Source organism: Neophocaena asiaeorientalis, unplaced genomic scaffold (genome assembly GCF_003031525.2).
Source record: "Neophocaena asiaeorientalis asiaeorientalis breed wild unplaced genomic scaffold, Neophocaena_asiaeorientalis_V1.1 scaffold327, whole genome shotgun sequence".
Classification (NCBI taxonomy): domain Eukaryota; kingdom Metazoa; phylum Chordata; class Mammalia; order Artiodactyla; family Phocoenidae; genus Neophocaena; species Neophocaena asiaeorientalis.
In genome coordinates this window covers 3,007,089-3,024,961 of record NW_020174560.1, presented here as the reverse complement: position 1 = coordinate 3,024,961, position 17,873 = coordinate 3,007,089, and the positions used below count along the sequence as shown (strand labels likewise).

Genomic DNA, 17,873 nt, shown 5'->3' with positions numbered 1-17,873 from the left:
TTAATAAACTTAATACAAACACATGGAGGCTATACTTAATAACCAAAAGATCACTGAAGAAATGAAAGAGCAAATCAAAAAATACCTAAAAACAAATGACAATGAAAACACAATGACCCAAAACCTATGGGATGCAGCAAAAGCAGTTCTAAGAGGGAAGTTTATAGAAATACAATCCTACCTTAAGAAACAAGAAACATCTCAAATAAACAACCTAACCTTACACCTAAAGCAATTAGAGAAAGCAGAACAAAAGAACCCTAAAGTTAGCAGAAGGCCAGAAATCATAAAGATCAGATGAGGAATAAATGAAAAAGAAATGAAGGAAACGATAGCAAAGACCAATAAAACTAAAAGCTGGTTCTTTGAGAAGATACACAAAATTGATAAACCATTAGCCAGACTCATCAAGAAAAAAAGGGAGAAGACTCAAATCAATAGAATTAGAAATTAAAAAGGAGAAGTAAAAACTGACACTGCAGAAATACAAAGGATCATGAGAGATTACTACAAGCAACTCTATGCCAATAAAACAGACAACCTGGAAGAAATGGACAAATTCTTAGAAATGCACAACCTGCCAAGACTGAACCAGGAAGAAATAGAAAATATGAACAGACCAATCACAAGCACTGAAATTGAAACTGTGATTAAAAATCTTCCAACAAACAAAAGCCCAGGACCAGATGGCTTCACAGGTGCATTCTATCAAACACTTAGAGAAGAGCTAACACCTATCCTTCTCAAACTCTTCCAAAATATAGCAGAGGGAGGAACACTCCCAAACTCATTTTACGAGGCCACCATCACCCTGATACCAATGCCAGACAAAGATGTCAGAAAGAAAGAAAACTACAGGCCAATATCACTGATGAACATAGATGCAAACATCCTCAACAAAACACTAGCAAACAGAATGCAACAGCACATTAAAAGGATCATACACCATGATCAAATGGGGTTTATTCCAGGAATGCAAGGATTTTTCAATATATGCAAATCAATCAATGTGATACACCACATTAACAAACTGAAGGAGAAAAACCATATGATCCTCTCAATAGATGCAGAGAAAGCTTTTGACAAAATTCAACACCGATTTATGATAAAAACCCTCCAGAAAGTAGGCATAGAGTGAAATTTCTTCAACATAATAAAGGCCGTCTATGACAAACCCACAGCCAACATCATCCTCAATGGTAATAAACTGAAACCATTTCCACTAAGATCAGGAACAAGACAAGGTTGCCCACTCTCACCACTATTATGCAACATAGTTTTGGAAGTTTTAGCCACAGCAATCAGAGAAGAAAACGAAATAGAATGTATCCAAATCGGAAAAGAAGTAAAGCTGTCACTGTTTGCAGATGACATGATACACAGAGACGTGTACACAGAGAATCCTAAAGATGCTACCAGAAAACTACGAGAGGTAATCGATGAATCTGGTAAAGTAGCAGGATACAAAATTAATGCACAGAAATCTCTTGCATTCCTATACACTAATGATGAAAAATCTGAAAGTGAAATTAAGACTCCCATTTACTACCACAAGAAAAAGAATAAAATATCTAGGAGTAAACCTACCTAAGGAGACAAAAGACCTGTATGCAGAAAATTATAAAACACTGATGAAAGAAATTAAGGCTGATACAAATAGATCGAGAGATATAACATGTTCTTGGATTGGAAGAATCAACATTGTGAAAATGATTGTACTACCCAAAGCAATCTACAGACTCAATGCAATTCCTATCAAACTACCACTGGTATTTTTCACAGAACTAGAACAAAAAATTTCACAAGTTGTATGGAAACACAAAAGACCCCAAGTAGCCAAAGCAATCTTGAGAACGAAAAACACAGCTTGAGGAATCAGGCTCCCAGACTTCAGGCTACACTACAAAGCTACAGTAATCAAGACAGTATGGTACTGGCACAAAAACAGAAAGATAGATCAATGGAACAGGACAGAAAGCCCAGAGATAAACCCACGCACATATGGACACCTTATCTTTGATAAAGGAGGCAAGAATATACAGTGGAGCAAAGACAGCCTCTTCAATAAGTGGTGCTGGGAAAACTAGACAGCTACATGTAAAAGAATGAAATTAGAACACTCCCTAACACCATACACAAAAATAAGCTCAAAATGGATTAAAGACCTAAATGTAACGCCAGACACTATCAAACTCTTAGAGGAAAACATAGGCAGAACACTACATGACATAAATCACAGCAAGATCCTTTTTGACGCACCTTATTAGAACACTCCATAACACCATACACAAAAATAAGCTCAAAATGGATTAAAGCCCTAAATGTAACGCCAGACACTATCAAACTCTTAGAGGAAAACATAGGCAGAACACTACATGACATAAATCACAGCAAGATCCTTTTTGACGCACCTCCTAGAGAAATGGGGAAAAAAACAAAAATAAACAAATGGGACCTAATGAAACTTAAAAGCTTTTGCACAGCAAAGGAAACCATAAACGAGGCAAAAAGACAACCCTCAGAATGGGAGAAGATATTTGCAAATGAAGCAACTGACAAAGGATTAATCTCCAAAATTTACAAGCAGGTCATTCAGCTCAATATCAGAAAAACTAACAACCCAATCCAAAAATGGGCAGAAGACCTAAATAGACATTTCTCCAAAGAAGATATATAGATTGCCAAGAAACACATGAAAGAATGCTCAACATCATTAATCATTAGAGAAATGCAAATCAAAACTACAATGAGATATCATCTCACACCGGTCAAAATGGCCATCATCAAAAAATGTACAAACAATAAATAGTGGAGAGGGTGGGGAGAAAAGGGAACCCTCTTGCACTGTTGGTGGGAATTTAAATTGATACCGCCACTATGGAGAACAGTATGGAGGTTCCTTAAAAAACTAAAAATAGAACTACCATACGACCCAGCAATCCCACTACTGGGCATATACCCTGAGAGAACCATAATTCAAGGAGTCATGTACCAAAATGTTCATTGCAGCTCTATTTACAATAGCCCGGAGATGGAAACAACCTAAGTGTCCATCAACAGAGGAATGGATAAAGAAGATGTGGCACATATATATAATGGAATATTACTCAGCCATAAAAAGAAACGAAATTGAGTTATTTGTAGTGAGGTGGATGGACCTAGAGTCTGTCATACAGATTGAAGTAAGTCAGAAAGAGAAAAGCAAATACCATATTCTAACACACATATATGGAACATTAAAAAAAAAAAAAAGTTCTGAAGAACCTAGGGGCAAGACGGGAATAAAAACACAGACCTAGTAGAGCATGGACTTGAGGATATGGGGATAGAGAAGGGTAAGCTGGGACAAAGTGAGAGAGTGGCATGGACATATATACACTACCAAATGTAAAATAGATAGCTAGTGGGAAGCAGCCACAAAGCACAGGGAGATCAGCTTGGTGCTTTTTGACCACCTAGAGAGGTGGGATAGGGAGGGTGGGAGGGAGGGAGATGCAAGAGGGAAGAGATATGTCGACATATGTATATGTATAACTGATTCACTTTGTTATAAAGCAGAAACTAACACACCATTCTGTAAGCAATGTAAAGCAATTATACTCCACTAAAGATGTTAAAAAAAATAAAATAAAAATTACAAAAAAACCCAGCTTTATTTGTGGACCTTGAAATTTGATTTTCACACAATTTTCATGTGTCATGAAATATTATTATTCTTTTAATCCACCCCACCCCGCCACTGTCACTTGATAATGTAAAATCCATTTCTTGGCTCATGGGTCGTATAAAAAGCAGGTGGTGGACTGAATTTGACCTATAGGCCATCGTTTCCTGAAATCTGATCTATTATAATATATTCTCTCCAAAACTTTTACCTTGAATGCATCAGGCCTTTAACTACGACCTCCAGTTTTGTAGGAAACACCATGAAGAGAGGAATAAACTAAATTACACCATGAAGATGCTACCACACAATTCCAGAAAATGGGATATTCTGTTAGTCTAGTTTCCTTATCAAATGGGGGTCATAAAAAAGGAACTGTGTTAGATGAAAATGGACTTTAGGGACATCCCAGCCACATGTAATTCACGGATCTGGACTGAGTCCTGGCTTAAACAAACTGACCACAAAGGACGTGTTGGGATTACTAAAGCCTGAATATTCGAGATGAAAATTTACTGAAGTAGGAAAGGGAGGACTAGTGACGGAAGGAAGCAGGCTACAGACATTACGTATACTACTATCTCCTATTGGTTAAAAAATTTACTTATTTCTAAAAGCGCAGAAAAAGATTTAAAGGCTATACACTGAGGTGTTAACAGTGGTGATCTCTTTTTAATTTTTAAAATTTGTGCTTGCTGTATTTTCTAATTTTCTGTTATGCACCTATACTGCTTCTTATGAAAGGTTCATTTTTAAAGAGAATTAATAAATCTTAAAAAAAAGCTCATACTGTATAACACGAGGAATATAGCCAATATTTTACTATAAATAGAGTATAACCTTTATAAATTGTGAGTCACTATGTTGTATATGTGTAACTTATATAATATTGTACATCAACTATACTTCAATTAAAAAAAGCTCATACAAGCTCACTGTAAAAAGTTTTATCACAGAAGGAGACAGGAGAAAATGTGGAAAAACTTCTACCTCTGCCCCACCTGCACCCTCACGCTCACTAACCAGTTAACATGGTATATATCCTTCTAACTCCTTTCTTTGTTTTCAGAAGCATATATACATACATACATGTATACATATGCACAGATCTACCCATTCTTTCTGATGGCTTCAAAGTGTCCATCACGGAAGGATCCACGTATTTCAGTCAAATAATCCTCTACACACAGCCACTGATCTTGTTTTCCGTTTATGGACATTATAAGCAACGATGAACTTAACATCCTCTGACACACACACATGTATAAGTATTCCCACAGGACAGATTCCTGGAAGTGCAATTATTGGGTCGAAGGGCACATACATTTTAAAAGTTTATAGATACTGCCAAAGTGCCCTTTTACAACGATTTACCAATATTCATTCCCATCAAACGTGCACAAGAGCACTTATTTCCCTGACTGCTTACCAAAACTGGGGGTTACCAAATTTTTACTTTATTTTATTTTATTTGTTTTTTTGGCCATGCCACGTGGCATGCGGGATCTTAGTTCCCCGACCAGGAATCGAACCCGTGCCCCCTGCAGTGGAGGCGTGGAGTGCTAATCACTGGACCCCCAGAGACCTCCCACCAATTTTTAAAAATATTTGCAAATCTCACAGATTTGACTTACTATTAAAAGTTGAACATTGTTCACATGTCCATAGGCAGTTTGCATTTCTTCTATAAATTGTTTGCCCATATTTTCTGGCCAATATCCTATTAGAATATTATCTTTTTTTTTTTTTTTTTTTGGCGCGGTACGTGGGCCTCTCACTGCTGTGGCCTCTCCCGTTGCAGAGCACAGGCTCCGGACGCGCAGGCTCAGCGGCCATGGCTCACGGGCCTAGCCGCTCTGCGGCATGTGGGATCTTCCCGGACTGAGGCACGAACCCGCGTCCCCTGCATCGGCAGGCGGACTCTCAACCACTGCGCCACCAGGGAAGCCCCCTAGAATATTATCTTTTATTTGTGTGTATATATCTTTTAAAATTGTTTATGAAACTCTAATTACTTTTGAATTTCTATGTGGTCTAAATACGTCAAACTTACTCTTTTTGCTTTTGGGTGTTTCATCTTATGAAGGAAAAGCAAGTTTTTTGTACCCAAGATTATAAAACTTTTCTCCTATATTTTCAGGTTCTCTTACAGTTTTGATTTTTATGTTTAGATTTTTAATCTATCAAGAACTGATGTTTTGGGGCTTCCCTGGTGGCACAGTGGTTAAGAATCCACCTGCCAATGCAGGGGACACGGGTTCAAGCCCTGGTCTGGGAAGAACCCACATGCCGCGGAGCAACTAAGTCCGTGCACCACAACTACTGAGCCTGTGCTCTAGAGCCCGCGAGCCACAACTACTGAAACCCGCTCGCCTAGAGCCTGTGCTCTGCAACAAGAGAAGCCACTGCAATGAGAAGCCCACTCAATGCAACAAAGAGTAGCCCCTGCTCGCCACAACTAGAGAAAGCCTGTGGACAGCAATAAAGATCCAATGCAGCCAAAAATAAAATAAATAAATTAAATTTAAAAAAAAGAACTGATGTTTCATGTAAGGCAAGAATCTAACTTTACTATTTTCCAAAGTGATAGCCACTTGTCTCCATATCATTTATTGAACATTCTGTTTTCCTTAATGATTTGAAATACCACCTTATCATTTATATATGTTCATATGTAAGTATGATACATATGTATGTGTTATAAGCATACACAGATACATATATGCGTATACATAAGTATATATAAAATATGTTTCTAGATTCTTTAGCCTGATGCATGTATCTGCATTTCTCTGTTGCTATGCCAGCCCCAAATTGCTTTACTCGCTTAGCTGTATAGCCTGTTCGATATCTGGTGGGGCAAACTTCATTGTTCTTTTTGAAACTTTTCATGGTTATTATTACAGACTTACTCTGTATGTACAAGGTCCTATTCAAAGAATATTCAATTATCAGGTGACTATAACAAGAAAGATAATCAGTTTCTGTCCAACATCAAAACAAAGTCATCTTCCTTGTTACCTTATAAAGTTCTAGAGCAATGCCAGCAGCCATTTTTCCTCCATAGGACTCTGAGAAAATGTAGAATGGAATCGTCTAGGAAGAAAAGGAATTTACAAAGAATTAAATATCCTGAATGTCTTTTAATTCACACGAATCAATTTCAAATTTCTATTGCATGTAATGGCCAGACAAAACAAATCTGCTTTTGCTGATCTTTCCTCCCATATCTGATTATTAGGTTTAATTAGAATACTGGCTGCAGGGTCATTTTTTTCAAGCTAAAACCACCTTTAGTGATGACTGAAACAGAAGCCCACAATCTGATCCTGGGTGCAAAAAGGTTTTCTCTGGAATCAGCTAGGCATGTAACTCTCGGGGAAGTTTGCATCTGATAGATGCAGTGCTGCAACTGTCAGCCCCCATCTGAGCTTGCTTACCTGGAATTCTTTGTGGCGTTCAAAGAAAGTCTTCAGAAGGACCATCATGTCTGATGCCACCATGGCCAGGTCTTTGGTGTACGCGTCACTCTTGTTCACATAACTGAACCCAGTGCCCACTGGGTTATCCACAAACAGGAGACTGGCCGACTGGAGCTACAAGCCACAGAGGAAAGTCAAATGTTGCAATCAGGGGCTCCCCTGGTGATGCAGTGGTTGAGAGTCCGCCTGCCAATGCAGGGGACACGGGTTCGTGTCCCGGTCCGGGAAGATCCCACATGCCGCGGAGCTGCTGGGCCCGTGAGCCATGGCCGCTGAGCCTGCGCGTCAGGAGCCTGTGCTCTGCAACGGGAGAGGCCACAACAGTGAGAGGCCCGCGTACCAAAAAAAATAATAATAATAAAATGTTGCAATCAGCCAGCCAGTCACAAACTATCTTTTGATCACCTTATATGAGCTCAACAAAAACCACACATGTGAGGATATCAGTGTGGTTATGATGTTACTAAAATGGATTTTTTTAAAAAAACTGGGGGGCTTCCCCTCGTGGCGCAGTGGTTGAGAGTCCGCCTGCCGACGCAGGGGACATGGGTTCGTGCCCCGGTCCGGAAAGATCCCACATGCCGTGGAGCAGCTGGGCCCGTGAGCCATGGCCGCTGAGCCTGTGCGTCCAGAGCCTGTGCTCCGCAATGGGAGAGGCCACAACAGTGAGAGGCCTGCGTACCGCAAAAAAAAAAAAAAAAAAAAAAAAATTGGAACAGGAACACAGACTAGTATAGCAAAGAAAGGCAAAGAAAAGGAGAGGCAAGAAGGAAAAATTAACATATACACAGGGATCGAAGCATCTAGGCTGTTACTTTCAGACACTACAAATGTCCTGAATGTAATTCATTCGTGCAGGTAGAACCATGCAGTGTCAGTCTGAGCAACGGCTCGATGCAGTGAGAGGTCAGAATACCACACGTCTGTTTTCTTCAAGATGAATCCAGTTTCCACATTGGCCTGGCTTTGCTGAACACTACAAGAATGGAATTTATTCTAACACCTTTCCCAAAGAGGTTTAGAGTGATAGAATTTTACATCCTGAAGGATCCCTAGTGATGGCACACTACAGCCATGTCCTTTACTGATCAGGACATTAAAGCCCAGAAAGGCCCAGGACTTGTCCAAGGTCACAAAGTTGGATAGGTAATGGCAGCGTCAGGACCAAGGCCAGCATCTCCTCACTTCTTGTTCAGGCTCTCTGCCCCAGTCACATTACCCTATTAGTCGTGGGAGGCTTGGGGACAAGCCAGTGGGGTACTCTGCTACTGGAAGTGAGTATGTGAATGTTCTAGGCTGAGGGAACAGCATGTGCAAAGGCCCTGAGGCAAGAGTAAGTAAAATGTGCTTAAAGAAGACCAGTATGGAGACAGACAAGAAAATCAAAGGGCACAGAGGGGATCTTCAGGTGGAGGTGCTCCCGCACTGAGTCTTAGAGGTGAGTATGGTGAGCTAGGTGTGACCGGGTGACCAAAGGAATGAAGTGCAAGCCCAGGAATGGCCCACGCAGAGGCCTCAAGGAGAGTGCACGTGGAGAGAAGCTGGGAGGTGTGGCTAGCAGAAGCCAGTTTACGCCCAGGAATCTGGATCCGATCTTTGGGGAACTGAAAGACAGTAAACTAAGGAGTGACTGGCATTGGAGGGTTTCACCCAAGCACCATGTGGGAAGTGGATTGGGGGTGGTGGGGGGGCATTTTGAAAGCACCCGTGAGAGGCGATGGAAAAGGGGTGGATGAAGAATATTAACAACACTTGGGTATTAAACATAGAGCTACCATAGGACCCAGCAATTCCCCACCGCCCTGCCCAATTGAAAATAGGGGCCCAAACAAATATTTGTACGCTAATGTTCCCTGCATTACTCACAACAGCCAAAAGGTGAAAACAACCTTAGTGTCCATCAACAGATGGGAGAGGAGCAGAGGAGAAGCACAGAGCAGAGGGTGGCCACCAGCTGGGAGCAACAGCCCCACCCTGCCCACTGGTGTGGTTTTACCCACCAGTGTTTGGCAGCCTGGAGGAAAGGGCTGAGCAGGTGGACAGGGGGACTGACCCCAGGCTGGGCGTGGCAAGGATGCGGAGGGAGAAGAATGAGGGAACCAGGGGTGGGGGTTAGGTAACGAAGTAAAGCAAAGAATGAGGGGGCGGGGTGAGACAGAGAACTAGAGAGACATCAAAAGGGCAGAGGACAAGGGGTTTGAAGTCCTGAGGAAGACAAGAATGGAAGTAGGAGAGTAGGAGGGGAAAGGATTGCAGGTTGTGGCCAGAAGGTGGGACCCTGGTGTCTCAGATTGCAGGGATGGCCAATATGTGGGTAATGACAAGGTCCAGGGGGTCTGCTAGAGTAGACAGAGGTTTCTGCAGGCAAGTGGAGAGAAAGGTCACCGAGCTGGGAAGGTGTCCAGTGTGGGATAAGCTGTCCCAAGAAATGGAAGAGGCCGGCCAAAGAGGAAGCCTGTGGACAAGTACGCAAGGTCCCCCTGGACACAGAGGAAGAGGGAGGGGGGTTGAGTGGGATCGCTCAACTTGTGACGCCACCCAGAATGGGGTAGGGCTGGGTGGGACTCAGCCTGGGGGAGGCCACATGGCAGTTTGAGTTCGAGGCCTTCCTCACTGTACCCAAGTAGTTCTTCGTGGTTTGAGATCTCTGTCAAGGGGCCCGATTTCCTCAAAGTTCCCAAATCCAGTGCTGGAACCACCTGGACCACCCTGTGAAAGCAAAAAAAACAAACAAACAAAAATAAAGTCAGAGAAAATGTTAGTCAAACCTTCGTCACTACAACAATGACCCCATTCACTATAAACAATTTATGAGTCAGTGATGGCTGGGTCAACCTTACACACAGGACACAACTGATCCAGTGTCTGCACTAACTGAGCCCCCTGGTAACTGCTCAAGTCTTTCTAAAAAAAGGAAGCAACCAGGCTAAGAGCCCCCAGAGGGAACGTTCCTACCTCTGATTCTCTGAGCTTGAGCCTTGGCCTCACGTGGGGTTTGCTGACCTCAAAACATCTCATCCAAACCTCTCCCTTCAAAGATGAGCAGTATGGCCCAGAGAGGGAACGTGGCAATTAGGGGCTCCACCAGGACTGGACCCGGGGCCTTGTGACCCTCCACCACCCTCTCCTCAGTGTCCCTGAGGATTTACAAGGGACCCAGACTGAGGGGCAGTTTGATCAAGATGATCCCCAGGATATAACATAGTAAATGCGGAAGTCCCTGGGCAGGAAGCACTCAACACTGTGGGCATCCAAGGCCAGGGGCGAGGCAGGATTCTGAACAGAAGCTCAGTGCTGGGGGCCCAGACAATGGGAGGCAGAGGTTCTATGGCTCCTAAGGGCTAAGAGAGGGGAGGAGGTCCTTCAGGAGATGGTCAGGGGTAAGGACGGTCAGTGCTTTTCTGGACAAAACCTCAGGGGTCAGCTGAGCCAACAGGATAGGCCGAGGGCCTTGAATAAAAGGATGCTGTCTCCCTGTGCAAGATGGTTAGGAAAGGGAGATACACAATGATGGAAGGAAACAGCTCAGGCAAAACAGAAACCAGGGCAATCTGTACAGGGAAATCTAAAGGAAAAAAAAAGACAACATAGAGTCAGGGCTCAGGGGTAACTAAAGGACCCCAACAGAGAGTTTATGAAACTATTGAATGTTTTGAACCGACACCAAGCTAACTATTATAAAACTGGGAGGCTATAAATCCCTCTAAGCAATGTCCTCACCATCGACAGAATGAAAAGACCTATGGAACGGGAGAAAATAGTTGCAAATGATACGACCAATAAGGGGTTAATATCCAACATATATGAACAGCTCATATAACTCAACATCAAAAAAACAAACAACCTGATTAAAAAATGGGCAGAAGAACTCAATAGACATTTTTCCAAAGAGGAAATGCAGGTGGCCAGCATGTACATGAAAAGATTCTCAACACTGCTAATCATCAGGGAAACGCAAACCAAAACCATAATGAGATACCACCTCACACCTGTCAGAATGGCTATCATCAAAAAGACCACAAACAACAAATGTTGGCGAGGATGTGGAGAAAAGGGAATCCTTGTAACACTGTCGGTGGGAATGTAAATTGGTGCAGCCACTGTGGAAAACAGTATCGAGGTTTCTCAAAAAACTAAAAATAGGGGCTTCCCTGGTGGCGCAGTGGTTGAGAGTCCGCCTGCCGATGCAGGGGACGCAGGTTCGTGCCCCGGTCCGGGAAGATCCCACATGGCGTGGAGCGGCTGGGCCCGTGAGCCATGGCCGCTGAGCCTGCGCGTCCGGAGCCTGTGCTCCGCGGTGGGAGAGGCCACAGCAGTGAGAGGCCCGCGTACCGCAAAAACAAAAACAAACAAAAAAAAAAAACTAAAAATAGAACTACCACATGATCCAGTGATTCCACTCCTGAGTATATATTTGAAAAAAACATAAACACTAATTTGAAAAAATACATGCACCCTAATGTTCATAGAAGCATTATTTATAATAGCCAAGATATGGAAGCAACCTAAGGGCCCACCAACAGATGAATGGATAAAGAAGATGCGGTGTATATATATACAATGGAATACTACTCAGCCATAAAAAAGAATGAAATTTTGCCAACTGCAGCAACATGATTGGACTTTGAGGGTATTATGCTAAGTGAAATAAGTCAGGCAAAGAAAGACAAACACTGTATGATGTCACTTATATGGAAAATCTAAAAAATACAACAAACTAGTGGCTGTAACAGAAAAGAAGCAGACTCACAGATACAGAGAACAAACTAGTGGTTACCAGGGGGGAGAGGGAAGGGAGGGGGGAATGTAAAGGAAGGGGATTAAGAGATACAAACCACTACGTATAAAATAAACTACAAGGATATATTGTACAACACGGGGAATATAGCCCATATTTATAGAACTATAAATGGAGTAGAACCTTTAAAAATTGTGTATCACTATACTGTATACCTGTAACATATAATACTGTACACCAACTATTCTTCAATTAAAAAAAAGCAAAGCAAAAAACAAAATCAAGGGTCCTTGAGTGAAAGCTGGGCCCCTTTTTCCTAGTGGACTTACTGGACTGGGATAGGACCAAAGTGAAAGGAGAGAAGCTGGAATCCTAGAGGTATGATCTTTGTGGGAGAAATCCCATTCTCCTGTTCTGTTCTACTTGATAAGATACCACTGCAAAATCTCTTTGTCTAGAACTTTGGGATGGGGGTACTGTCATGGCCCGGGACTATGCAGTGACTCTGAAATATGGCAAGTGTGTCCAAGGACAAACTAAAACGCTTAAATGACCTGAAAGTGTACCTAAAGTAGCACACTACATCACTCAGAGCTACTCCACTCAGATGACATGACCTTGATTCCCAAAGACCTGTCCAGAGAAGTCAGTGCATGGATTCTCAGTAGGCTGGCTAAGAGAGATCTCCTTTTAACCTGAATTAATTATTTCTTCCTTAATCATACGCTTTTCCCCTTCCCTTGGGCCTCTGAGGAGATGAAGAGCAGGACAGTGAACCAGTTGATAACCATCAAACAGCATCTCAGCTCACAGAAACCAAAGGTCACAAACTGCACGGTCTTGAGGGGCCAGAAGTACACCACACGGAGCAGAGAGGGCAGGTGGGTCCCCTCCCCCAGAAGCTCCTGCCTGTATGCAGGAGGGGCCCCACCACTCCGCTCCGGGACAGCAAGTTCAGGCCCCAAGTAATCGCATCTCATGGTTTTTGGAAAAAGGAAGGAAACGTCTTGATTTGTAAATGTTGGCAACTCATTCAAATAAAACAACTGCCCTACTCGGCAATCAACCAGAAGGAAGGTTTGCAGTTTCAGAAATTCAGTGGTTTTCAACTTGTGTTCCTGGAAGCCCAGAGAGTACCTGAGGGGCAGCATGTGACAAAGGGGAGGCTGAATGGGTGGGACTTGGCACTCCGCCCCAACCTCGGCCCCAGCACTTCTTTCTTCTGCTTTGGCTGGTCTGCAAGCTTTCACTTGGGAGGGGAAGAAGTTCTGCTGATTAATAAAAAGTTTGAAAACTGCTGAAATCCCACAGACCAAAGCCCAGAGAAGGGAAGTGTTTTGCCACGGCTCTAAGTGGCAGGAAGGCAGAACTGGGCTTGTCCACTGCACGGCTCTCCCTGACAGCCCTGCCACAGCTTCATCTCCAGCCGCCCGGGATGCACAAAAGCTCCCTGGGCCACACAGACGGGTTCTTCTTCTGAGACATTTTCATATCTGCACTCTCGGGCTGAGCCTCACCCCAGCCTTCAAAGAAAACACTTGCGATAATCCCAAGAGAAAAAGGCCCCTCCATGCAAACTGCTCTTCTTATCTCATCAGAAAGCCTCTATCCACTGGTCTGGAAGGCAAAGCTGGGGACACTGGGAGGCTGCTTATGAATAATGACATTTTTGGAGGAAGTGACATTTACATCCCATGGGGGTGAGTATCAGGGCACCCTATTTTTTTTTTCTTTTTTGGTACGCGGGCCTCTCACTGTTGTGGCCTCTCCCGCTGCGGAGCACAGGCTCCGGACGCGCAGGCTCAGCGGCCATGGCTCACGGGCCCAGCCGCTCCGCAGCATGTGGGATCTTCCCGGACCGGGGCACGAACCCGTGTCCCCTGCATCGGCAGGCGGACTCTCAACCACTGCGCCACCAGGGAAGCCCTAGGGCGCCCTATTTACTGGTGAGCAACCTGGCGCCCCAGCTGGGCCATGCCTACAGTTTCCAGAAGGTGAAGCAAGACCGCATTCCTCAACCCCTCCCTAGATCTTGGTCTTCCAGGTGGGTGTGGGCTACCTTTGTACAGACATTTCAGGAATGAAAGGAAGGATCCTCTGCCTGCCCTCAAATAATTTCCAACCAGTTTCATGTCTTCAATCCTTCCACTACAGCTCAAGATTAAGATGCAAACACTCTTTAGGGAGAAGGATAGGGCCCAACACTTAATTCTAAGATACAAAATGCCGAGTTCTTTCAAAATACCAGTTTTTCTAGGGGCAAGGAATTCAGGTCTAGGAAAGGACTGGGAGGGGAGGGAGAGGAAGGGCTGGTCAGGGTACCTCAGTCTTTGCTTTGGAACCTTCCAGAAACACTTTCTGTCAGCACATTGTCAAATGTGTCTTCAGGAGCTTCCAGTTAGGGTTCCTACTGCTACCTGTGCTGGGCTCAATAGAAAAAGACCCCCGTAAAAGACTAGAACCTCTCACTCTCTGATTTGGCTTCCTTGACTGTACCATCGCCTTTGCCTGTCTCAGAAGGACGCTGAATCCCCAAGCCTAGGAGAGCCCCAGCTGGCTGCTGGACCACATCAGTTCTTCACTGCTGAGCTGTGAGCCTTTAAGGGCAAGCAAAGTGGTAAGTGGGGGAAACCTGGCCTCAACCTCAGGCCAGGCAGTGAAACCAATTTTACCTGAAGCCACATGACCAGGGGCAGTTCTGAGAAGTTCTTGCTGGGGCTGGTGGCATAATAGAGCCACCAGAACATGTGGGCGTCCTTCCGGACAGTCACATAATCCCATACTTCCTTGCCCTCTTCTGTGGGCCAGCTGATGACAGCTCCTGAAACAGAAGCACAATTGGATTTTCTGGAAGAATGTCTATGTCCAGTTAAATTCCCAGCCCAGGAGACACGGCTGGGTTAGGCTAGTGATGATTTGGTTTATACTTCAGACAATTTATTTACTCCAATATATTGTGGAGATAAGGAAAAAAAAACTCAAAAAACTCAGCTATGAAAAAACATACCAAACTTAATAGTGGCACAGGGTGCTGGAGGCTTTCACGTTTTCACCTACACCCTCTGTAATGTTTGGATTTTTAACAGGAAGCATAAAACGTGTTTATAATTCTGTTTAAAAGAGAGAGAGAGATTTACACTTGGGGGAAAAAAGAAAAATCTCAAAATGCAGCACGTTGATTTTTGTTCCTCATTTAATATACAATTAAAGAAGCATCACGGGCTTCCCTGGTGGCGCAGTGGTTGAGAGTCCGCCTGCCGATGCAGGGGACATGGGTTCATGCCCCGGTCTGGGAGGATCCCGCATGCCATGGAGCGGCTAGGCCCGTGAGCCATGGCCGCTGAGCCTGCACCTCCGGAGCCTGTGCTCCGCAACGGGAGAGGCCACAACAGTGAGAGGCCCGCATAACCAAAAAAAAAAACCAAAAAACAAAAAGAAGCATCACAAGTTAGTGGGGCAAGATTACTTACTATATTACTCTGGGGCAACTGTTAGATTTTTGAAGAAAAAAAATAGAGATGTAGGTTCTTTCTTAACACTCTAAACCAAAATAAATTCCAAGTGGTTCAGATATTTCAATTTTAAAATTTAGATGTGAAAAATAATATGAAAATAGAGTTGAAAGTCTTTTTGACCTCTGGATGGGGAAGCGATTAAACCATACCCCTAGAGACTATAAAACAAATATCAAAAAGAGTTGAGGACAGAAACTTGTTACATTTCTGTACAACAAAAATAAAAGGCAAAACAACAAAGAAAGGTCGGCAACAAATATGAAAAAGGGTATCTCCTTAATCGTTAGACCAACTAAAAAAATGCAAGATCCTTGAAACAATCAAGATAGTTGTACAATACCTAGCACTTACCAGGCATTCAATGAATGCCCCCGCTCGCCGCAACTAGAGAAAGCCCGCGCACAGCAACAAAGACCCAACGCAGCCAAAAATAAGTAATAACAAAATAAAATAAATTTATATAAAAAAAATCGGGGGGCAACCTATTCGACAACATTTCCCAGACACAAGTCGAAGGGTCATATGATCCCCATTTTACAAAAGGGAAAACAAGTTAAGCAACTTGCCTAAGATCACAAGGCAAGTTTGTGGTTAGTTCGAATTCTCAGTTCTTGATTCACACCAGGGCTCATTTTGCTTAAAGAAAAGACTGAAAATCAATTTGCAAGTCATCCCATTAAACACGAATTTGTTTTTGCCAAAACGGACTGCGGTGAGGGGACATATTATCTCGCCTGTTCTGATCAGGTAGAGGGAGAAAGGCTTACTCGCAATTAAACGTCCCATTCGTGGTAGGATTTTTCAGAGTCTTGGTACCGTGCGTTTCAGTTCAAAATAAAAAGACCTTATAATCTCATTTAGCAGCCAATCACGGCAGGAAAAGGGAGGTGGCCTTAAGAATGCGGAACCCTCATTGATCAGGAGCTTCTCCAAATCTTACATTTTGCAAAACTGCTTCTACCTACACGCAGGGAAGAAACAAGCCAGCAGACCACCCAGAGCCAGAAAAAAGTAGAAAAAGAACTTTGAATCAGGAAAAAAAAAAAAAGTGAGGCTCAAAAGCAAAAATAATTACGCAAGGCAGAAACAGGGGAAAAGGAATATGCTTTAAAAAGCACAAACCCACTAACATTCTTATCCCTAAAGAAGAGAAGGAGGCACCGGCCGCTGAAGCACTTTTGCCCGAACCTACCCGTGCTCAGGCCCAGGAGCAGCAGCAGCAGCGGCATACGACAACTCCGCGGCGCCAGCTCCATGACGAACACCGCGCGGCAGCATCAACCAAAGGCTGGACCCCGCGCCTCACCACGTGACGGTGGCGGGCTGGGCAAGGCCGAGCCGGGACGGGGGCGGAGCCTGGGCGTCGGGGCGGGGCCGGGGCTTGGGCGGGGCTTGGGCGGGTGGAGAGGCTAGCGACGTCTCGCGCACCCTCTGCCCAACTGGCCCACTAGCATCCCTGCAACGGCGCTCGGCGTGTTCTTTTTGTCGTTTTGGGGACAAGCAGAAAGGAAGAGGCGTTTAATGCATTGATTTGACTTGGGTTGTGCGACAGAACTGAGACGCTACAGAGAAATAACCAGGAGGACCGTCCTTCCTGCCCCGCCCATCTCTTCCTTCCCCAACAAAAGACCTGGCATTTCAAACTGCTGCATCTGCCCCAAATCAGATTAAACCTGGCCAGCTTAATCTGGAAACTGTGAGATTCCATTTTCATAGATTTGTTCTTAAAATTATTTTTCTTATAAAATTACGAATATAATGGACATTTTGGAAATTTGGGGGAAAAATTGGATACTACATTGTTGGCATTTGGGATTTTTTTTTCCTCTAGTCTTTTACGTCATCTTTTTAAATACGATAATAAAATTTTTTATTCTGTTTTTTTTCTCGATAATTTGTCATTGGCATAATTCTGTGTTGTTAATGATAGGGATTGAGTAGGATAATCAAATAGTTAGCTTAGAAACCCCGTTAGGGGGATTGTTGATAGGGAACTTTAGGGAGCTTTGGGAGACCACAGTAAGATTAATGATCACTCAAGAAAGTAATGGGAAAATCCTGAAAAAATGTGGGCTTGCTTGACTCAAAGCAGAACAAGTGGCTTAGCATCAAAGCCAGATTGGCTTGCTTAACAACAAAATAATGCAACAGAAGCCTGAGACATGCCCCGGAACAATACAACAATGGTGGCATGAGACCTATATCCTGCCCAGTGGTGTCATCAAGTTAATGACAACCGGCACATGCTCTGTGCACACAAAAAACAATCATTTATGGAAAGGTGACATATCAAAGTGAAAGGTCCTCATTGTACTGAGACCTGAAATAATTTTTCCAGAGTGCCATGACAGTCCTGGCCTGACTATGTAGGGACAAAAAACCCAATCTGGAGGAGGAACCGGTGAGGAAAGCATGACATCTACTCAAGAAAGACAAAGAAGGTCTTCTCCCCCTCCTCTCTCTTCCTCTGATTA

At 43.7% G+C, this 17,873-nt stretch overlaps 1 protein-coding gene across 2 annotated transcripts in view; it reads right to left on the bottom strand.

Moving 5' to 3' along the window:
* SCPEP1 (serine carboxypeptidase 1) overlaps positions 1-16,712 on the bottom strand; it is a 42,074-nt gene extending 25,362 nt beyond the window's left edge. The window contains exons 1-5 of one of the 2 annotated variants that reach the window (XM_024757624.1): positions 16,592-16,712; positions 14,557-14,705; positions 9,766-9,855; positions 7,105-7,260; positions 6,686-6,760 (exon numbers count right to left, since the gene is read on the bottom strand). In XM_024757624.1, the coding sequence (XP_024613392.1) occupies positions 6,686-6,760; positions 7,105-7,260; positions 9,766-9,855; positions 14,557-14,705; positions 16,592-16,655 (534 nt within the window). In that variant the 5' untranslated portion in view covers positions 16,656-16,712. The remainder of the gene's footprint in view (positions 1-6,685; positions 6,761-7,104; positions 7,261-9,765; positions 9,856-14,556; positions 14,706-16,591) is intronic. The other variant, XM_024757623.1, reaches the window with a different exon arrangement.
* Positions 16,713-17,873: the final 1,161 nt, after the last annotated feature.